This window comes from Rhincodon typus, chromosome 39, assembly GCF_021869965.1.
Source record: "Rhincodon typus isolate 14 chromosome 39, sRhiTyp1.1, whole genome shotgun sequence".
Taxonomy (NCBI): Eukaryota; Metazoa; Chordata; class Chondrichthyes; order Orectolobiformes; family Rhincodontidae; genus Rhincodon; species Rhincodon typus.
In genome coordinates this window covers 2,381,403-2,397,464 of record NC_063370.1, presented here as the reverse complement: position 1 = coordinate 2,397,464, position 16,062 = coordinate 2,381,403, and the positions used below count along the sequence as shown (strand labels likewise).

Here is a 16,062-nt window from a genome sequence, read left to right as displayed (position 1 = left end):
TGGGTGAAAAACCTGCCTCGCACATCTCTTTTTAAACATTTCCCCCCCAACTCCCACACCTTGAACCTGTGTTCCCTAGTAACTGACCCCTCCATCCTCGGAAAAAGCCTCACACTTTCCATTCTATCCCTGCCATGCACAATCTTATAAACTTCTGTCAGGTCACCCCTCAAACTCCTGCATTCCAATGAAAACAAACTCAGTCCATCCAAACTTTCTTCATAGCCAAAATCCCCCATACTGGCCAACATCCTGATAAACTTTTCTGCACCTGCTCCAAAGCGTTCACGTCCTTCTGGCAGTGTGCTGACCAGAACTGTGGGGGCAGAGTCCTCGTGTATATTTAAGACCGAGATAGATAGATCCACGATCAGGCAGGAAAGTGGACATGAGGAATGTCACATTGTATTGAATGGCAGAGCAGGTTTGAGGGGCTGAATGGCCTACTCCCGAGTTCCTATTGCTTTACGGTCTAAAGCTATAAGCAGGTGCATGGGCAATGCTGGTCTCTAAATCTCAGATGGTGAAGTAAAACCAAACTCTAAACCTTGAGCGACAGCTGAAACAGTTGGACTGCACATGGTTAATTGGTAATTGGTTTAGCTGGAAAACCAGCCTCTGAGCATGGAGACTGGAGACTTACGTCACTTCTCGGAACGCTCGTTTCTCGACGTATTTTAACTTGTGCTTCCTCTTGAACCTAAAGAAAGGAAAAACAAAGAACTGAGATCATTGCCAATACAATTACTAAAAAAATCAGGGATTCTTCTCCCTAAATTAACCTCACTGTGGTGGGGGGGAGGGGATGTAAAGATCCCACAGTTCTATTCAAAGTGACCAGGTGGCCTGGGTCATTTCTATCTGTCAATCATCCATGTTAAAAACATATCATCTGGTCACTTATTTAAGTCCTGACTGTGGGATCTCTCTGTGCATGTTTGCTTTACATTTCCTATTCTCCAGAAATACTCACTGGCTGCACAGTACACTGGGACATCCAGAGGCTGTGAAAGGCACAATAATACACCACAGAATCCCTACAGTGTGGAAACAGGCCCTTCAGCCCAACAAGTCCACATCGACCCTTGTAGCATCCCACCTAGACCCATCCCCCTATAACCCACCTGATCTACACATCCCTGAACACTATGGGCAATTTAGCATGGCCAATCCACCTAACCTGCACATCTTTGGATTGTGGGAGGAAACCGGAGCACCCGGAGGAAACCCACGCAGACACGAGGAGAATGTGCAAACTCTACACAGACAGTTGCCCGAGGGTGGAATCGAACCCGGGGTCCCTGGCACTGTGAGGCAGCCCCAAACATGAATGCAAATTCCTTCAACATGCAAGGGCTCAGGCAGGGAGGGTTAGCAAGCTGTTTAACAACAGAAGGCGTCACCACCAGGTCCAACTCAGTTTTTAACCTGAATTTGACAGGCACTTGCTAATTATAATCACAGCATCTGTGTGAGAGGCAGGGACCAGACCCGAGCGACTCTGTCCCACTTGGCAGTGTGTCTCTCAACACTGTGACAAAAGTTGCATCCACTTACTTTGCTCTTATCCTGGGTTCGATCAAATTTCTCTTCTGTAAGCTCTTGAAGCGATCAGCAAGGATACTACCCTCAGGCTGGGCAAAACAGAAACATACGTTATAGGCCACACTATACAGAAATCACAAAGAGAGGTAGAGGAACCACTTTCTACCCCATTATAAGTTACAATTATTATCCTGACAGTGTTTAGCAGTTAGAACTCATTAAATCTAAAGCTAGCTTCAAATTTACAGCCCCTTCAGTTAAGAAATAGGAGCAGGAGTAGGCCATTCAGCCCCTCAAGTCTACTCTGTCCTTTAATATGATGACTGCTGATCTCACCTCTCCTCAACTCCACATTCCTGCCTGCTCTTCATAATCTTTTGATTCATTGATAAAACAGTTTTTTCTGGTGCAAATGATACTGATCTTTCCCCAGTCACATTTGCCACTTGAGGGAGAGAAGGAAAAACAGGATCAAAAAACGGCAGCAAATATCCACAGTGAGAGAGTTCACCAGCACTTCGTCCGAGTGAAGTGTAAAAATCCCGGCTTCACAGTTTAGTCACATTGTCTTAGCTCTTGCTTTTCAAGCTTTGCTTTGAGTGAATTGCCCTTGCTAAGGTTTCCAGCAAACACTGACCACCATCTGGGATTAACATCACACTGCCAGCAAACCTGAACACCTAAACAGCCATCTAACTGCGAACATCTATTTCGACTTCTCTGTGTCCACCTTGCAGCCTTCCTCCCCAAAATGAGCACATGCCTCACAAGCCCCCGAAATACCATCACATTTGCACTACTCCCAAACACTGGCACATGCTCCAGTACTGCTTCTGAAACAGTAATGTACTCGCAAGTATTCCCTGTCCCAAAGTCTGTAAGACACATTTAGTCACCGAAACCAAAACGATAGTTCCTTCATGGCAGCAGCAAGATTAATAAGCAAGACAGAATGACTGTGCTGACTTGAGAGCGCACGCCTGGGCCAAATGTTATACAGACTCCTGTAAATCAGCAGGCTAGTGAGGTAGAAAGTTCCAGATAACTCAGCCCTGCCCTCAGACCCCAGTGCAAGGCCCACTTGGCAGTGCCTGGGAAACCCTGAGCTATCTTCACATTCCTATCCACGGACAGGAATACTTTGTGCGCAAGGATGGCTCTCGTCACTGGGCAGGAGTTACACTGGTAACCCATGGCTCAAAATGTCAGCACAGCATCAAGAGCAGCCAGATACAAGACAAAACTCGATAGATGCTAGGCATTGCAATGGACCAAGAGTCACTAGAGGGAGAGAGTAACATGCAGGAGTTTGTAGACATTAGGGCTGATCAGATGGATCTCAACATTCTCCTCCTGCTCTCTACGTCTCAGAGTCAGCTCATATAATACAGGAGCACATCAGCATTGCTCTGCTCAGGGGAAGGAGAGGGCACAAGGGAAGGAAAGGGCACAGGTGGATTAGGGCATAGGCAGATACAACAACGGTGGGATTGGGGGAAGTACACTTAACGAGGAAACAAAAATCAAAAGTGGGGGGAGGAAGATGGAGAACTGGGGTGGTGACAGTGAAGACAATGAAGGAAGAAAACACACAGGAGAACAAAGAGCAAGACAGCAGAGTTTCTAACGTTCTACAACCTCTAACTTCTAGTCAGCTCAAAATAAACATTGCAGCAATCCCAACCTTCAGAGCCCGAAGTGTCCCCGTGAGCTCATCACTGAGCTTTACATCAAGGTCAGGATCTTCATACCTAACAGGGAGAATGAGAGAGACACGGTCAGTACATTCCTCCACCAACAGCATGCAGCCAATGGTGCTGGAAACCAACTTAAAAAATACTACTGCACCCAATATCCCAGCCATTACAGTGGACCTACACCCAGATGCAACTCAACATGTTCTCTAAGTCTGGATTTAATATAGCTTCTAAATGGTGTAGAGTTAATTCCTGCACACAGTCACTAGTCTGTATGCCCACAACTTCCCTGAAGCAGCTGGGGGTGTGACGGAGCAGTAGTGACCATGTAATTCGATGATTCCCACTATACTCAGTGAACCACCACCACTGGGGGCTTCAGAGCAAACTCTTTCCGCATTTGTGGACAATGCTGCACTCACTGAGAGATGGCCCCTCTCCAGATTAAAGTGACAGACCAATCACCTCAAACTTGGTGAATAAGGAGGTTATTACTTGGTTCTGAAATTCGCATTCGCCAAGTATTAACAGCGACTCCCCCTAAAGCAGTTTAAAATCTGACAGGAACAGGACTTAGATATCAAATACCCCGAACTTCACTAAACGTGCATTGTTATTTTGACAAAAACAACTGCTGCCTTTCTTACACAGTATCTGCCTCCTGTATTAATTTCTAGCTTACAAGTGTTCTCTCCATCCAATATGCCTCACTCTCTGCATCCAGCGACCACACTGTGTGATCACCCACCCCCTGATGCCTGTGCATTGTGTGCAGCCTTGTCTGGCATATCGTAGCTCATCCATGCGGGCATCGATCACAATTTTTGGAAAAAGACTTCCAGGAGGACAGGGAGGTCTCGGATCGGGTGTAGCTGGACTGCTTGATGTGAGCCAGTGCACTTCAGAACAGACACAGTTTGCAACACCCTCACCAGCCCCCACTTAAAGCGGATTTCAGTTGTGACCAATAACCAGAATCCTTTCCACTTACTTTAATCGGCCCAGGCGCCGGGGTTTGTTGGCCTCTGCCTTTCTCTTCTCCACCCGCTTGGCTTTCCTCTTGGCCAGCTTTAGCTCCAATTCCTTCACTTCCCCCTTGATGGATCGCAGTCGGAAGAGATCTTGCTGTTTCTGCTGAGCATCCTTCTGCTGCTTTAACCTGTGTCTCTAAATGGTGTAGGGAGCACATTGAGAAATCCAGCCTGGGACAGTACGGGAAGGGACAACACTTCCCTCTCAAATTGGAAAGAAGTTACAACGAACACCTCTCACAATGAGCAGAGTCTCTGATGCTGTCCCAGTCAGATCCTCTCCACTCTCACCCATCTCCCCATGTCTCAATGTTCCTCACAGGCACACTGCTTTTAATGCACAGACTCACTCACAATCCTCTTGCAATCACATTGTTCAAGGAAGGTGTTAGAACCAACGCAAGAAGAAAGAAGGACTGAGCCAATGAATTGCTGCCTGCTGTTCTTCAATAGGATTAAATTAAATCCAATTACTTCCTCTGCCTTCAGTTCCTAAGCCTGCCCACTTGGCATTCCCAGGAATCCCTGTATTATCCTCACATTCCCAGACAGAAGAACCACAGGAATTCTGTGTGCGCAAGGATGTCTCTCATCATCAGGCAGGGAAATCATTTTTTCTGATAAACTGTGTTCGCCAAAAGGTGGCTGGGAAATGGAACAGGTCATATTTCATCATGAACCACAGGAAACTTTCAGACCTTCACTGACCTTTGTTTACAGTCCTCCCTCCTCTCTTGAGAAAATGTTAACTCATAACCAAACAAGGAGAGATATGTTTGGGCAGAGGAGACAGAAATAAATGAAAAGGGGCAAGGAAGAGGTTAGAACCTTACCCTTATATTAGCAACATTGCAAAGTTATAGACAACATCTGTCAACAGTGCAGCAACAGACCAGAGGTGTGGCACAATGGAAGTCAAGAGACCGAAAGAGACAGACGGAGAGAGAGAGACAGAGCGCAAGTGAATGCATGACATAAAGAAAGAATCAGCTTGCAAGGAAGAGAACGTACATATGAGAGAGAAAGAGAGAGAGAAAAAGAGAGAGAGAGAGAAAGAGAGAGAAAGAGAGAGAGAGAGAGAGAAAGAGAGAGAAAGAGAGAGAGAGAGAAGCAAAGATCAGATGGGCGAGACAGAGGTGCACACAGGGAGCAAGCTGGCTAGTGGGTGAGGGAATAGGCTGGTGAAAGGGGAAGAAAGAACAAAAGATGAATGCACAAGAGACAGTAGCAATTTCTTCTGGTAGGGAGCTTCCTTCTCTTCCAGCCCACCACCTGCCTCAATTCCAAAATGGGGGACAAACATTAACATTACAGTAGGCCATTTAAGGGTGAGCTCAGGAAGTACTTTTTCCCTAAAGCCACACAAGAATTCTGCAAATGTGTCTCCCGAGAGCTAGAGACTGGAGGGAGGGGTGGAAAAACTGTAAATTTCTTCAAAGCTGAAACTGATGGGTTTTGTTCGGTTGAGAACGTCAAGGGTTAGAGAACCAAGGCAGTAGATGAAATTAAAACACAGATCAAGTGTGATGGTGAAACAGACCCAGAAGGCTGAACCGCTTCCTCTTTTCCAAAGTTCTACACCCACCTGCTTTTTCATCAGTTTCTCTTTTTTCCGCTCCTTCTCCGTTTTCTTCTCACAACAGACAGCGTTCCACACCAGGCCATCCTCAGACTCTTCAGCAGCTTTGGGCCCTTTGTCCTGTTCTTCACCATCCGAATCCACCAACAGACCCTGACACAGTTCCTGCAGCACCGTCTCCTACAAGGACAAGGGGAACAGCTGGGCAAACACGGCCACATTCCTGCACCAGCACCACCAGGTTTTTGAGAAGGAAGAAACTAAATCAAATGCCTAGGAAACCGGCCCAGAAAGAAAAGAACATGGGGTAGCACAGTGGCTAGCACTGCTGCTTCACAGTGCCAGGGACCTGGGTTCAATTGTGTGTGGAGTTTGCACATTCTCCCAGTGTCTGCATGGGTTTCCTTCAGGTGCTCTGGTTGCCTCCCACAGTCCAAAGATGTGCAGGTTAGGGTGGATTAGCCATGCTAAATTGACACATAGTGTCCAGGGATGGGTGGGCTAAGTAGATTAGCCACAGGAAATGCAAGGTTACAGGGATAGGCTAGGGGGTGAGTCTGCGTGGGATACTCTACGGGAGGTCAGTGTGGACTCGATAAGCTGAATAGCCTGCTTCCACACTGTAGGGATTCTATGAACAGAAGTCCTGGATTTTAATAGTACCCTTCACAAACAGTGGATAATTCAAATGCTTTACAGCCAATGAAGTATTTTGAAAGTGTGGTCATTGATGTAACTGGGAACAGAGCAAGGTCTCTTAAACAGCAATGTTCTAACAATGAGAACATTTGTTTTAGGGACAAGTACTGACACCAGAACATTGGGTCAACCTCCCTCCTTTTTCCAAAATACCTCTGTGGGATCCTTTACATCCAGTGAGGAGACAGCTGGAGCCCTGTTTTAGCAACTCAAAAAGGTGGCACATCTGACATTAGAGCAACCTTCAGTGAGGGCAGCAAACAGGTCTTACCTCTGTTGGAAGCTCCTCTGAAGATGGAAAAGCCACTTGTCGATTAATCTTCTCCTCAGCTCGGAGTTTCTTAACTTCCACTTCGTGAGCTTCGAGTAGCAGAGCCTGCGCCAGTTTGGATTTTAAACGTGTATAAGGATGTGTTAATAACTCAACAGCAACCTATGGTCATCAGTTCTAACACCAGCAAAATTAATGCTTGCTATGCTACAAAAAATCATACAGATAGGTATAATTTAAAAGTACACTTATCTGAAGTGTTAAACCATTAACCATCAGTCATGGAGAGGATGTTTGATAATGAATGCTCCACCTATACTTTGCTTAAACTTCTGATCTTAGTCTTGTTACAACCATACAGTTTTGGTGAGGCTGCACCTGGCGTGTACAGTTTTGGTCCCCATATTTAAGAAAGGGTACACTAGCAGTGGAGGCTGTTCAGCAAAGATTGACTAGGCTGATTTCCTGCATTGATGTAGTTAGACCACAAGGTGCAGGAGCAGAATTAGGCCATTCGACCCATCGAGTCTGCTCTGCCATTCGATCATGGCTGATATGTCACTCAATCCCATTCTCCTGCCTCCTAACCTTGATCCACTTACCAATCAAGAACCTATCTGTCTTGGTCTTAAATACACTCAATGACTCAACCTCCAAAGCCTTCTGTGGTAATGAGTTCTGCCAATTCACCCTCCTCTAGCTGAAGAAATTCCCCCTCATCTCAGTTCTAAAGGGTCATCCCTTCACTCTGAGGCTGTGCCCCCAGGCCCTAGTCTCTCCTGCTAGTGGAAAGATCTTCTCCATGTCTAGCCTATCCAGGCCTCTCAGTACTCTAAGTCTTAATGAGGTCCCCCCCGTCCCCATCCTTTTAAACTCCATCAAGTACAGACCCAGGGTCCTCAACTGATCCTCATATGACAACGCCTTCATCCCCTTGAAGTTCTGCTATGCTGCTAGTGTCTTCCACAGTGGAGACTGATGCAAAGTACCCATTCAGTTTCTCTGCCATTTCTTTGTTCTCCATTACTACTTCACCAGCCTCATTGTCTAGCGGTCCAATGTTCACTCTTGATTCTCTTTTACCTTTCATATCTAAAAAGCTCTTGCAATCTTGTTTTATATTACCAGCTAGCTCACCCTTGCATTTCAACTTCTCCTCCCTTATTGCTTTTTTGTTTTAAAACTTATCTCCTGCTGGTTTTAAAGGCTTCCCACTAATCTTCACCACACTACATGCTTTCTCCTTTGCTTTTCTGCTATGCCCGACTTCCCTTGTCAGCCATGGTTGCCTTGTCCTCCCTTAGTATGTTTCTCCTCACTTAGGCTGAATTTCTGCTGTGCCTCCTGAATCACCTCCAGAAACTCCTGCCATTGCTGCTCCACCATTTTCCCTGCTAAGTTCCCCTTCCAGTCAACTCTGGCCAGTGCCTCCCTCATGTCTTTGCAGTTACTTTTACTCAATTGTAATACCGTTACATCTGATTCAAGTTTCTCCCTCTCAACCTTCGTCTATCATATTATGGTCACTGACCCCATTCACCATACTCTCCCTAATCAAGACTTCCTCACTATACATCACCAAATCCTGAATTGCCTGTTCCCTAGTGGGCTCTACCACAAACTGCTCCAAAAACCCAGCTCGTAGACATTCCACAAATTTCTGTTCTTGGGACCCGCTACCAACTTTTCTCAGTCCAACTACATATACCTTAAGTTAACGAGCAGCCCCTTCGTTTTGCTGACGTTGGAGAGATGGTGGTCTACACTGAGTCACTAAGCGCTCTCTTTCCTGTATTCTGTCTTGTCATTCTTGGAAATCCGATCAAAACCATCCAACGGTGGGTGTTGTCAGCGAACTTGCAGCTACAGTTGGGCTGGAATTTGGCCACACAGTCCTGCCCCACCATTCGACAGGATCATGGCTGATCCAGTACTCCTCATGATGTAAACTGATCATTGAAATATCAGTAAGTCAAGTGCGATGATGATCAGCCATGATCTTATAGAATAACAGGGTACACTAGAGGGGCCTGAATAGCTACGCCGGCTCCAATTTCTTATGTTATGTCCCACGCCTTTAATTCAGTTCTGCAGCCTCTTCTCATTGAGGTATTTCAAATACAAAGTTACGAGGAGGAGACGGTGGCCTCCTGGTAATGGCACTGGATTAGTAAACTGCAGCAACTGGTGGCATGTGAATTTGGCTACATAATGGCATCAACTGTTATAAAAACCCATCTGATTCATTACTGCCCTTATACAGTCTCTCCTATACCAGACTCCAGGCTGAAAACAATCTGGGTTACTCATAACAGCTCGCTGAAACAACCGAACAACCCTCCCAATTCAAAGTCAACAAATGCTTGCCTTGCCAGTGATGTCTATGTCCCATGAAAGAATAAAGAGAAAACAAGCAACAAATGTCGCAAACAGAGACTGACAAAGCCTGTTTGTAAAAGGGCCAATGGCAACCTCCTTGTTCACTTCCAACAGCTTCTCCTTTCTACTCTCAGCTTTGTGCCATTGTAACTCCTGCTGAAACATGTGCATGAGCTGAGTTGCCGGCTCAAGTCCGCATTACCTGGTGAGATTCGAAGGTGGGATTGTATGATCCGCCTGGTGCAATCACTTCTATCGCTGAGACCTGGGATGGTTTTTGGTTTAGCTTGTGCGGCCGCTGTTCAAAAACAAAGATCACAGTCTGAAGGCAACAATACTCTTCACCTCCATCTAGAAACAAGAATTGGCTTCCTCTGTAGGAATGCATATGGACTTGAAATATGTTTCAAATTTTACAAAATCTTCCATGCTTACAGTGTTACACACTTTTAGTGGCCCTAACTCTAACTGTCCTAACACAGTGCCCATCTAATAGTTTTTTCAAAACCTCTCATTAACAAAAGTACCCTTAACATAGTGAAATATTTCCAAATATTTCATGGGAGCTTTATCGGTCATAATCTAAAACCAAGCCACATACTGACAGAGGAGACCAGATGATAGATAACTCAATCAAAGAGTCAAATTTTAAAGAGAGGTTTAAAGGGGGAGAGTAACATGGGGTGATTTTTGGAGAACTATGAGTTCCCTCCAAAGATGCGTGCAGGAATGTACCTGTAACCAAACTGTCCTGTTACACAGCGAGTGCACACAGAGATCACAGGTGGACAAATGGGAGATTAGCCATGATTGAACAGAGAGTTCAAGGTGCTAAACGATCTCCTCCTGTTAACAACGTATTCATGCTGCAGTGACAGAGCGCTGTATTCCTAACACTGCAGGTGTACCCCACTCCGCCAACGTAGTGGCCTTTAACAGGTCCAGGCAGTGGGCTGGGGTTAGTCTTAGCGCCAGACTGTCCGACCCTCTTTCACAGTGACATCCACATTTGAGTTTCCATCGAGACCGAGCACGTGATACAATAGAGGCCTTTAGAGATTGGTGGGCACCACAGGGGCTGGGCTGCATCATCACCTGGAGAACATTATTTTGATTTGTTAAGTTTCTGTTGACCATTAAATTTTGATTTTGTTACAGTGCCCCACTGGGGGCTGTTAGTTTAACACAGTTAGGTGCATTTTAAAACAGATGAAAAGCCTCAGCCAACTACAGTGGTTCTATAAGCACTTGATACCAACCTTGAGTGGTTTCTTCTTGGTCTGTTCCAAGAACCACATGTCTTTGCCTTCCAGCTCCTTATCCAGAGGACCTCAAAAACAAAAAGCACCGATTGGTTCAGCAACATCAGGCATGAGCCGCATTGCCCATACATGTTCCACTCAGATTCTTTAGCGCCCAGAGGAGCAGCCAAGGATGATACAGGGAACGCCGGGGGAGTTTGAGAGAAGTATTGGTTCCCAGTCGGGCTCTGCCAACAATAAAACAAACCTAGCTGCTGGAGATAAATAAGAAAAAGGAAAATGCTGGGAAAGCTGCGCAGGATCTATCGTGAGAGAAAGATTCTTAGTGCTTTAGGTCACTCATCCAATTCATTTCAGTTCTGGTATAACACTGTCTCTCGCTCTCTTTCTCCATGGGTATTTCCTGACTTGCAGTGTGTTTTCCAGCATTTTCCGTTTCTCAATCTCACTCCACCAACCTTGGCAATACCCCATTTCTAGCCGTCACTCTCTCACATAAGAGTGCAAGAGCTTGTCAACATTCCCTGCACAACTTGAATGTCACAATGAAGGCATTATAAGGAACTGGCCTCTGTGGGTGGAACTGAACACGACGGTGTGATAGGGGCAGGGAGTTCATAGAATCCCTACAGTGTGGAAACAGGCCCTTCCGCCCAACAAGTCCATACTGACCCTCAAAGCATCCCACACAGACCCATCACCCTATAACCCATCTAATCTACTTATCCCTGGGCACGATGGGGCAATTTAGCATGGCCATTCTACCCTAACCTGCACATCTTTGGGCTGTGGGAGGAAACTGGAGCACCCGGAGGAAACCCACACAGACACAGGGAGAATGTGCAAACCCCACACAGACAGTCGACCGAGGGTGGAATCGAACCCGGGTTCCTGGTGCTGGGAGGCAGCAGTGCTAACCACTGAGCCACCATGCCGCCCAACTGTTTGAACCATGCACATTCCAGGTGTATGGTTCTCTTACCGGTGTTTGACCACAGGTCATAGAAGTCTCTGGCAGGGCTGTTGTTGGAAACAGGCTTTGTCTTCACCACAGGCTTCTGGATTCTAGCGTTACGCAGCCGTTCTTTCCGGGAGACAATTCCGAAACGTTTCTCCCTTTCCACTTTCCTTCTCAGCTTCCGATTATTTGGAATTTGATACAATAAAATACTGGAAGGGAAAAGTTACGTATTAAAAAAAAATTCCCTTTTAGAAGAAATCTAGGTACACAGTTATGACAAAATACCAGTTTACAATAAAAAAGGAGTTCTTTTAACAGCTGAAAAAGATTCACCGTACTTTCTTGGTTTGGGGTCAGAGGTGGAAAGCCAAAGTTGAACACACGATACCTTCAGGTTCCTGATTAATTTGCAGTACATTAATCAGGCGACTGGTACAACAGGTCAATGAGAAACACAGGCAGAGCTTTTAAAACTATAATCAATGTAAAAGCATCTCTCCTTCGCTCAATGGCTGTTAATCATACTTGGATAAAACGCAAGGGCTGCTGAAGTCTGATTATAGGTTAATTTTTAATTGATTCACAGGATGAGGACATCACTGGCCAGGCCAGCATTTACTACCCATTCCCAACTGCCTAGAGGGCAGTTAAGAGTCAACCACATTGCTGTGGGTCTGGAGTCACATGTATTCGAGACCAGGTAAAGATGGCAGTTTGTGAAGACATTAGTGAACCAGATGGGTTTTTCTGACAATCGACAATGGATTCAGGGTCATCAGTATACTCTTAATTCCAGATTTTTATTGAACTCAAATTCTACCATCTGCTGTGGCGGGATTTGAACCACGGTCCCCAGAACATCAGATGAATTTCTGGATTTAACAGTCCAACGAGATAATACCACTGGGCAGTCACCTCCCATGAACTCCCAGTGTTATACAGTGACACACCTGTCCTCACCAGTACTGTACTGCAGTGTTATACAGTGACACACCTGTCCTCACCAGTATTGCACCCCAGTGTCATACAGTGACAGACCTGGACGCTGACAGCATGTTTCCCAATGTGGGGGTGTCTGGGACCAGGGGACACAGTTCAAAAATCAGGGTCTCCCATTTAAGACTGAGATAAGGAGTTTTTTTTTTGTTCTCTTAGAGAGTTGTTAACCAGTGGAATTATTTTCCAGAGAGCAGTGCAGGTTGGGAATATAGTCAAATTTGATTTAGACAGACCTGACATTGCAGTGAAAGGTTATGGAGAGCCAGCACTGAAACCATATCAGCCACGATCTAATTAAAAGACAAAGTGGGTTAAACAGCCCACTCCTGTTCCCATTCCTTGTGTTCACCAGCACTATAATTCCATAACACAGTGACAGGCCTTAACCGTCACCGACCCACACTGTATTATAGTCAGTACAGGAACACAAGAACAGCAGGAGGCCATTCAGCCCTGAGTCTGCTCCACCATTCAATGAGATCATGGCTGATCTGTGACCTAACTCGCACTTGGAGTATTGCGTACAGTTCTGGTCACCGCATTATAGGAAGGATGTGGAAGCATTGGAAAAGGTGCAGAGGAGATTTACCAGGATGTTGCCTGGTATGGAGGGAAGATCTTATGAGGAAAGGCTGACGGACTTGAGGCTGTTTTCGTTAGAGAGAAGAAGGTTAAGAGGTGACTTAATAGAGACATACAAGATGATCAGAGGATTAGATAGGGTGGACAGTGAGAGCCTTTTTCCTCAGATGGTGATGGCTAGCACGAGGGGACATAGCTTTAAACTGAGGGGTGATCAATATAGGACAGATGTCAGAGGTAGGTTCTTTACTCAGAGAGTAGTAAGGGCGTGGAATGCCCTGCCTGCAACAGTAGCAGACTCGCCAACTTTAAGGGCATTTAGATGGTCATTGGATAAACATATGGATGATAATGGAATAGTGTAGGTTAGATGGGCTTCAGATTGGTTTCACAGGTCGGCGCAACATCAAGGGCCGAAGGGCCTGTACTGCGCTGTAATGTTCTATATGCCTGCCTTTGGCCTTTATCCCTTAATATTTTTGATTAATAAAAATCTCGCTCTCTCTCAGATTTAAAATTAACAACTATCCAGCATCCACCGCCATTTGTGGAAGAGAGTTCCAAACCTCTCCCACCTTTTGTATGTGGAAGGGCTTCCTAATGTCTCTCCCGAATGGTCTGGCCTGAATGGTCAGGCCACGCCCCTCATTCTAGATTGCCCAACCAAGGGAGATAGTTTATCTTGACCTACCCCGTCTTTTCCTATTACAGTATACAGTCATACAAACATATATACTGAAAGGCTTCAGCTTTTCAAACACTGTTTATCCAACATTTAACTTTCTAATGGAACATTTTACAATCAAATCAGTGAAATCCGATGCAAACAGACAGGTACTCACTCTTTGGGTGCTGGCACTCTGGAGTCTGACTGTAGAATGAGGTCAACTCTCAGAGGCTTCAATTTTCCTTTGTTATGGATTAGATCTACAAAAACAATAAAAACAGTTATCTCCACATGCAAATAAATTTAAAAATCCAGCAAAGAGTCCACACATGAAGTGTTAGCCTCATTCTTTCTGTCCCTGGTGAATTTGCTGCATCCGTTCGGTTTTCATTTTGGGACAAAGAAGCAAAGCCTTTGATGATCACCCGCTCTTAGGAGAAGGCAGCAGTGGTTCTGAGACAACTTTGTGCTTCCTACATCCTTTCAGAGAGCAGTTAAGATTCAAGAATGACTGGAATCATGAAAAGGCTTGACTGTGGAAAAACAATCCTGACTACTTCCTGCGCACTTTTACAACAGCCAACATTTTAAATTCCAGATTTGTAAAACTCAATTCAAAAGTCGTGCTTGGTTGGCTCGCCAAGCTGGTTCGCTGTTTCATTACCTTGTTGGGTAACATCATCAGTGCAGCCTCCGAAGAAGCGCCGTTGTGTTTTCCCGCCTGGTATTCAAACTCTGGTGTCTGTTGGATTTGATTACCTCACTTCCAGTTTTCCTTCGCAGAAGTGTTTATATAAGAGTCTAGTTCTATGTGTTTGTTGATGGCCTTCTTAGTGGAGAACCAGGCCTCTAGGAATTCCCGTGATTGTCTCTGCTGAGCCTGTCCCAGGATCCTGGTGTTGCCCCAATCAAACTGGTGGTTTTCCTTATCCATGTGGATGGAGATGAGTGAGTATTGGTCGTGTCTTTTTGTTGCCAGTTAATGTTCGTGTACACTTGTGGCTAATTTCCTTCCTGTCTGTCCAATGTAGTGTTTGTCGCAGTCTTTGCAGGGAATCTTGTATATGACATTGGTCCTGTCCATAGTGGGTCTATTGTCTGGGTTAACAGTTGGGTAGGGTTGATATGGGTTTGTGTGCTACTCTGACGCCCAGTGATCGTAGGAGTCTTGTGGTCAGCTCTGATGTGTTCCTGATGTAAGACAGCATGATGAGTGTGCCGGGGCATGCGGTATCTTCCTGGTGTCGTTCGTGTGAGAGGCATCTTCTGACCCAGTTTTTCAGGTATCCATTGTCCTTGAATACTTGGAGGAGGAGGTCACCAGAGTTTAAATATCAGGCGGGAAAACACAACAGCGCTTCATTGGAGGCTGCACTGATGATGTTACCCAGCAGGGTAATGAAAAATCTGCGGAACAACAAACCAGCTTGGCGAACCAACCAACCACAACATCCACAACCTGAGCTACAAATCTACTCAAAAACCTGAATTCAAAAGTTTCAAACTGCCATGATGGAGTCTGACACAACATTCTCTAGATCACAATAAAGTCCACCATTATACAGCTGCACCCGACTAGCTTTCACTGGCACCTCAGATTCACAACATGGAATAAGACACTCCGAATGTGGTTTGCCTTAGCAGCTGACAATGCTCACTCGTGAACTCTCTCTTGAACCCCTAGCTTAAGGAATAGCACTCCCAACTCCGTGGAAAGCAGGGGCATTCCTTATCCTAATGTCAGAAACTTAAGTGTCAACGTAGGAACAGCAAGAGTTCACAAACAGCAAAGTGATCGCAGGCACACTGTCTATTGAATTAATGTTACTTGAGGGATGAACACCAGTCCAGTTCACTCAGGGAAATTCGCATGTTCTCACTCAAATAGTGATCGCCGATTTCTACATCCAACTGAGAGAGCTGTTGGGACATTATTCGAATATCATTTCTGGCTATGCAACTCTCCATCAGTCAGGCTGCCAGCTGGATTATGTCCTCACACCTCTGGAGTGGGACGTAGCCAGCCTATGTAACAACAGCGTGCTAACCCTGAAGTTATCTGGGCTATTTCCATTGGCCAGAAGATATTTCTCACCTTTTACATCATCTCCAGTGTCAACAAAGAACAGGTTATCATCTGACTTTTCAGACACAAGGCCTCTGAAAATAAACAGAAATTTATCAGACAGTTCACCTCCAGGCTGATACAGAGCTTGAATTTAATTAAATCTCCAGCTGTGATAATAAGGTTGCTGACGGACATAGTCCAGACAATGGCCTCAAGCCACAGATTCTCCCTCCCTACATCAGCAATCCACCTGCCTGTGTTCCCCTCCCCTTCTCCTAGCCTCCTCACCGTAATCTCGCTCATCTTGCCCCCTCTACTCCCT

The 16,062-nt window shown here is 45.6% G+C and overlaps 1 protein-coding gene across 1 annotated transcript in view; it reads right to left on the bottom strand.

Moving 5' to 3' along the window:
* Nucleotides 1-616: 616 nt before the first annotated feature.
* nop53 (NOP53 ribosome biogenesis factor) overlaps nt 617-16,062 on the bottom strand; it is a 15,814-nt gene continuing 368 nt past the window's right edge. The window contains exons 2-12 of the mRNA XM_048618194.1: nt 15,768-15,873; nt 13,848-13,932; nt 11,446-11,633; nt 10,461-10,531; nt 9,404-9,499; nt 6,823-6,927; nt 5,859-6,032; nt 4,234-4,409; nt 3,230-3,296; nt 1,558-1,634; nt 617-700 (exon numbers count right to left, since the gene is read on the bottom strand). Coding sequence (XP_048474151.1) covers nt 640-700; nt 1,558-1,634; nt 3,230-3,296; nt 4,234-4,409; nt 5,859-6,032; nt 6,823-6,927; nt 9,404-9,499; nt 10,461-10,531; nt 11,446-11,633; nt 13,848-13,932; nt 15,768-15,873 — 1,206 coding nt within the window. The 3' untranslated portion in view covers nt 617-639. The remainder of the gene's footprint in view (nt 701-1,557; nt 1,635-3,229; nt 3,297-4,233; nt 4,410-5,858; nt 6,033-6,822; nt 6,928-9,403; nt 9,500-10,460; nt 10,532-11,445; nt 11,634-13,847; nt 13,933-15,767; nt 15,874-16,062) is intronic.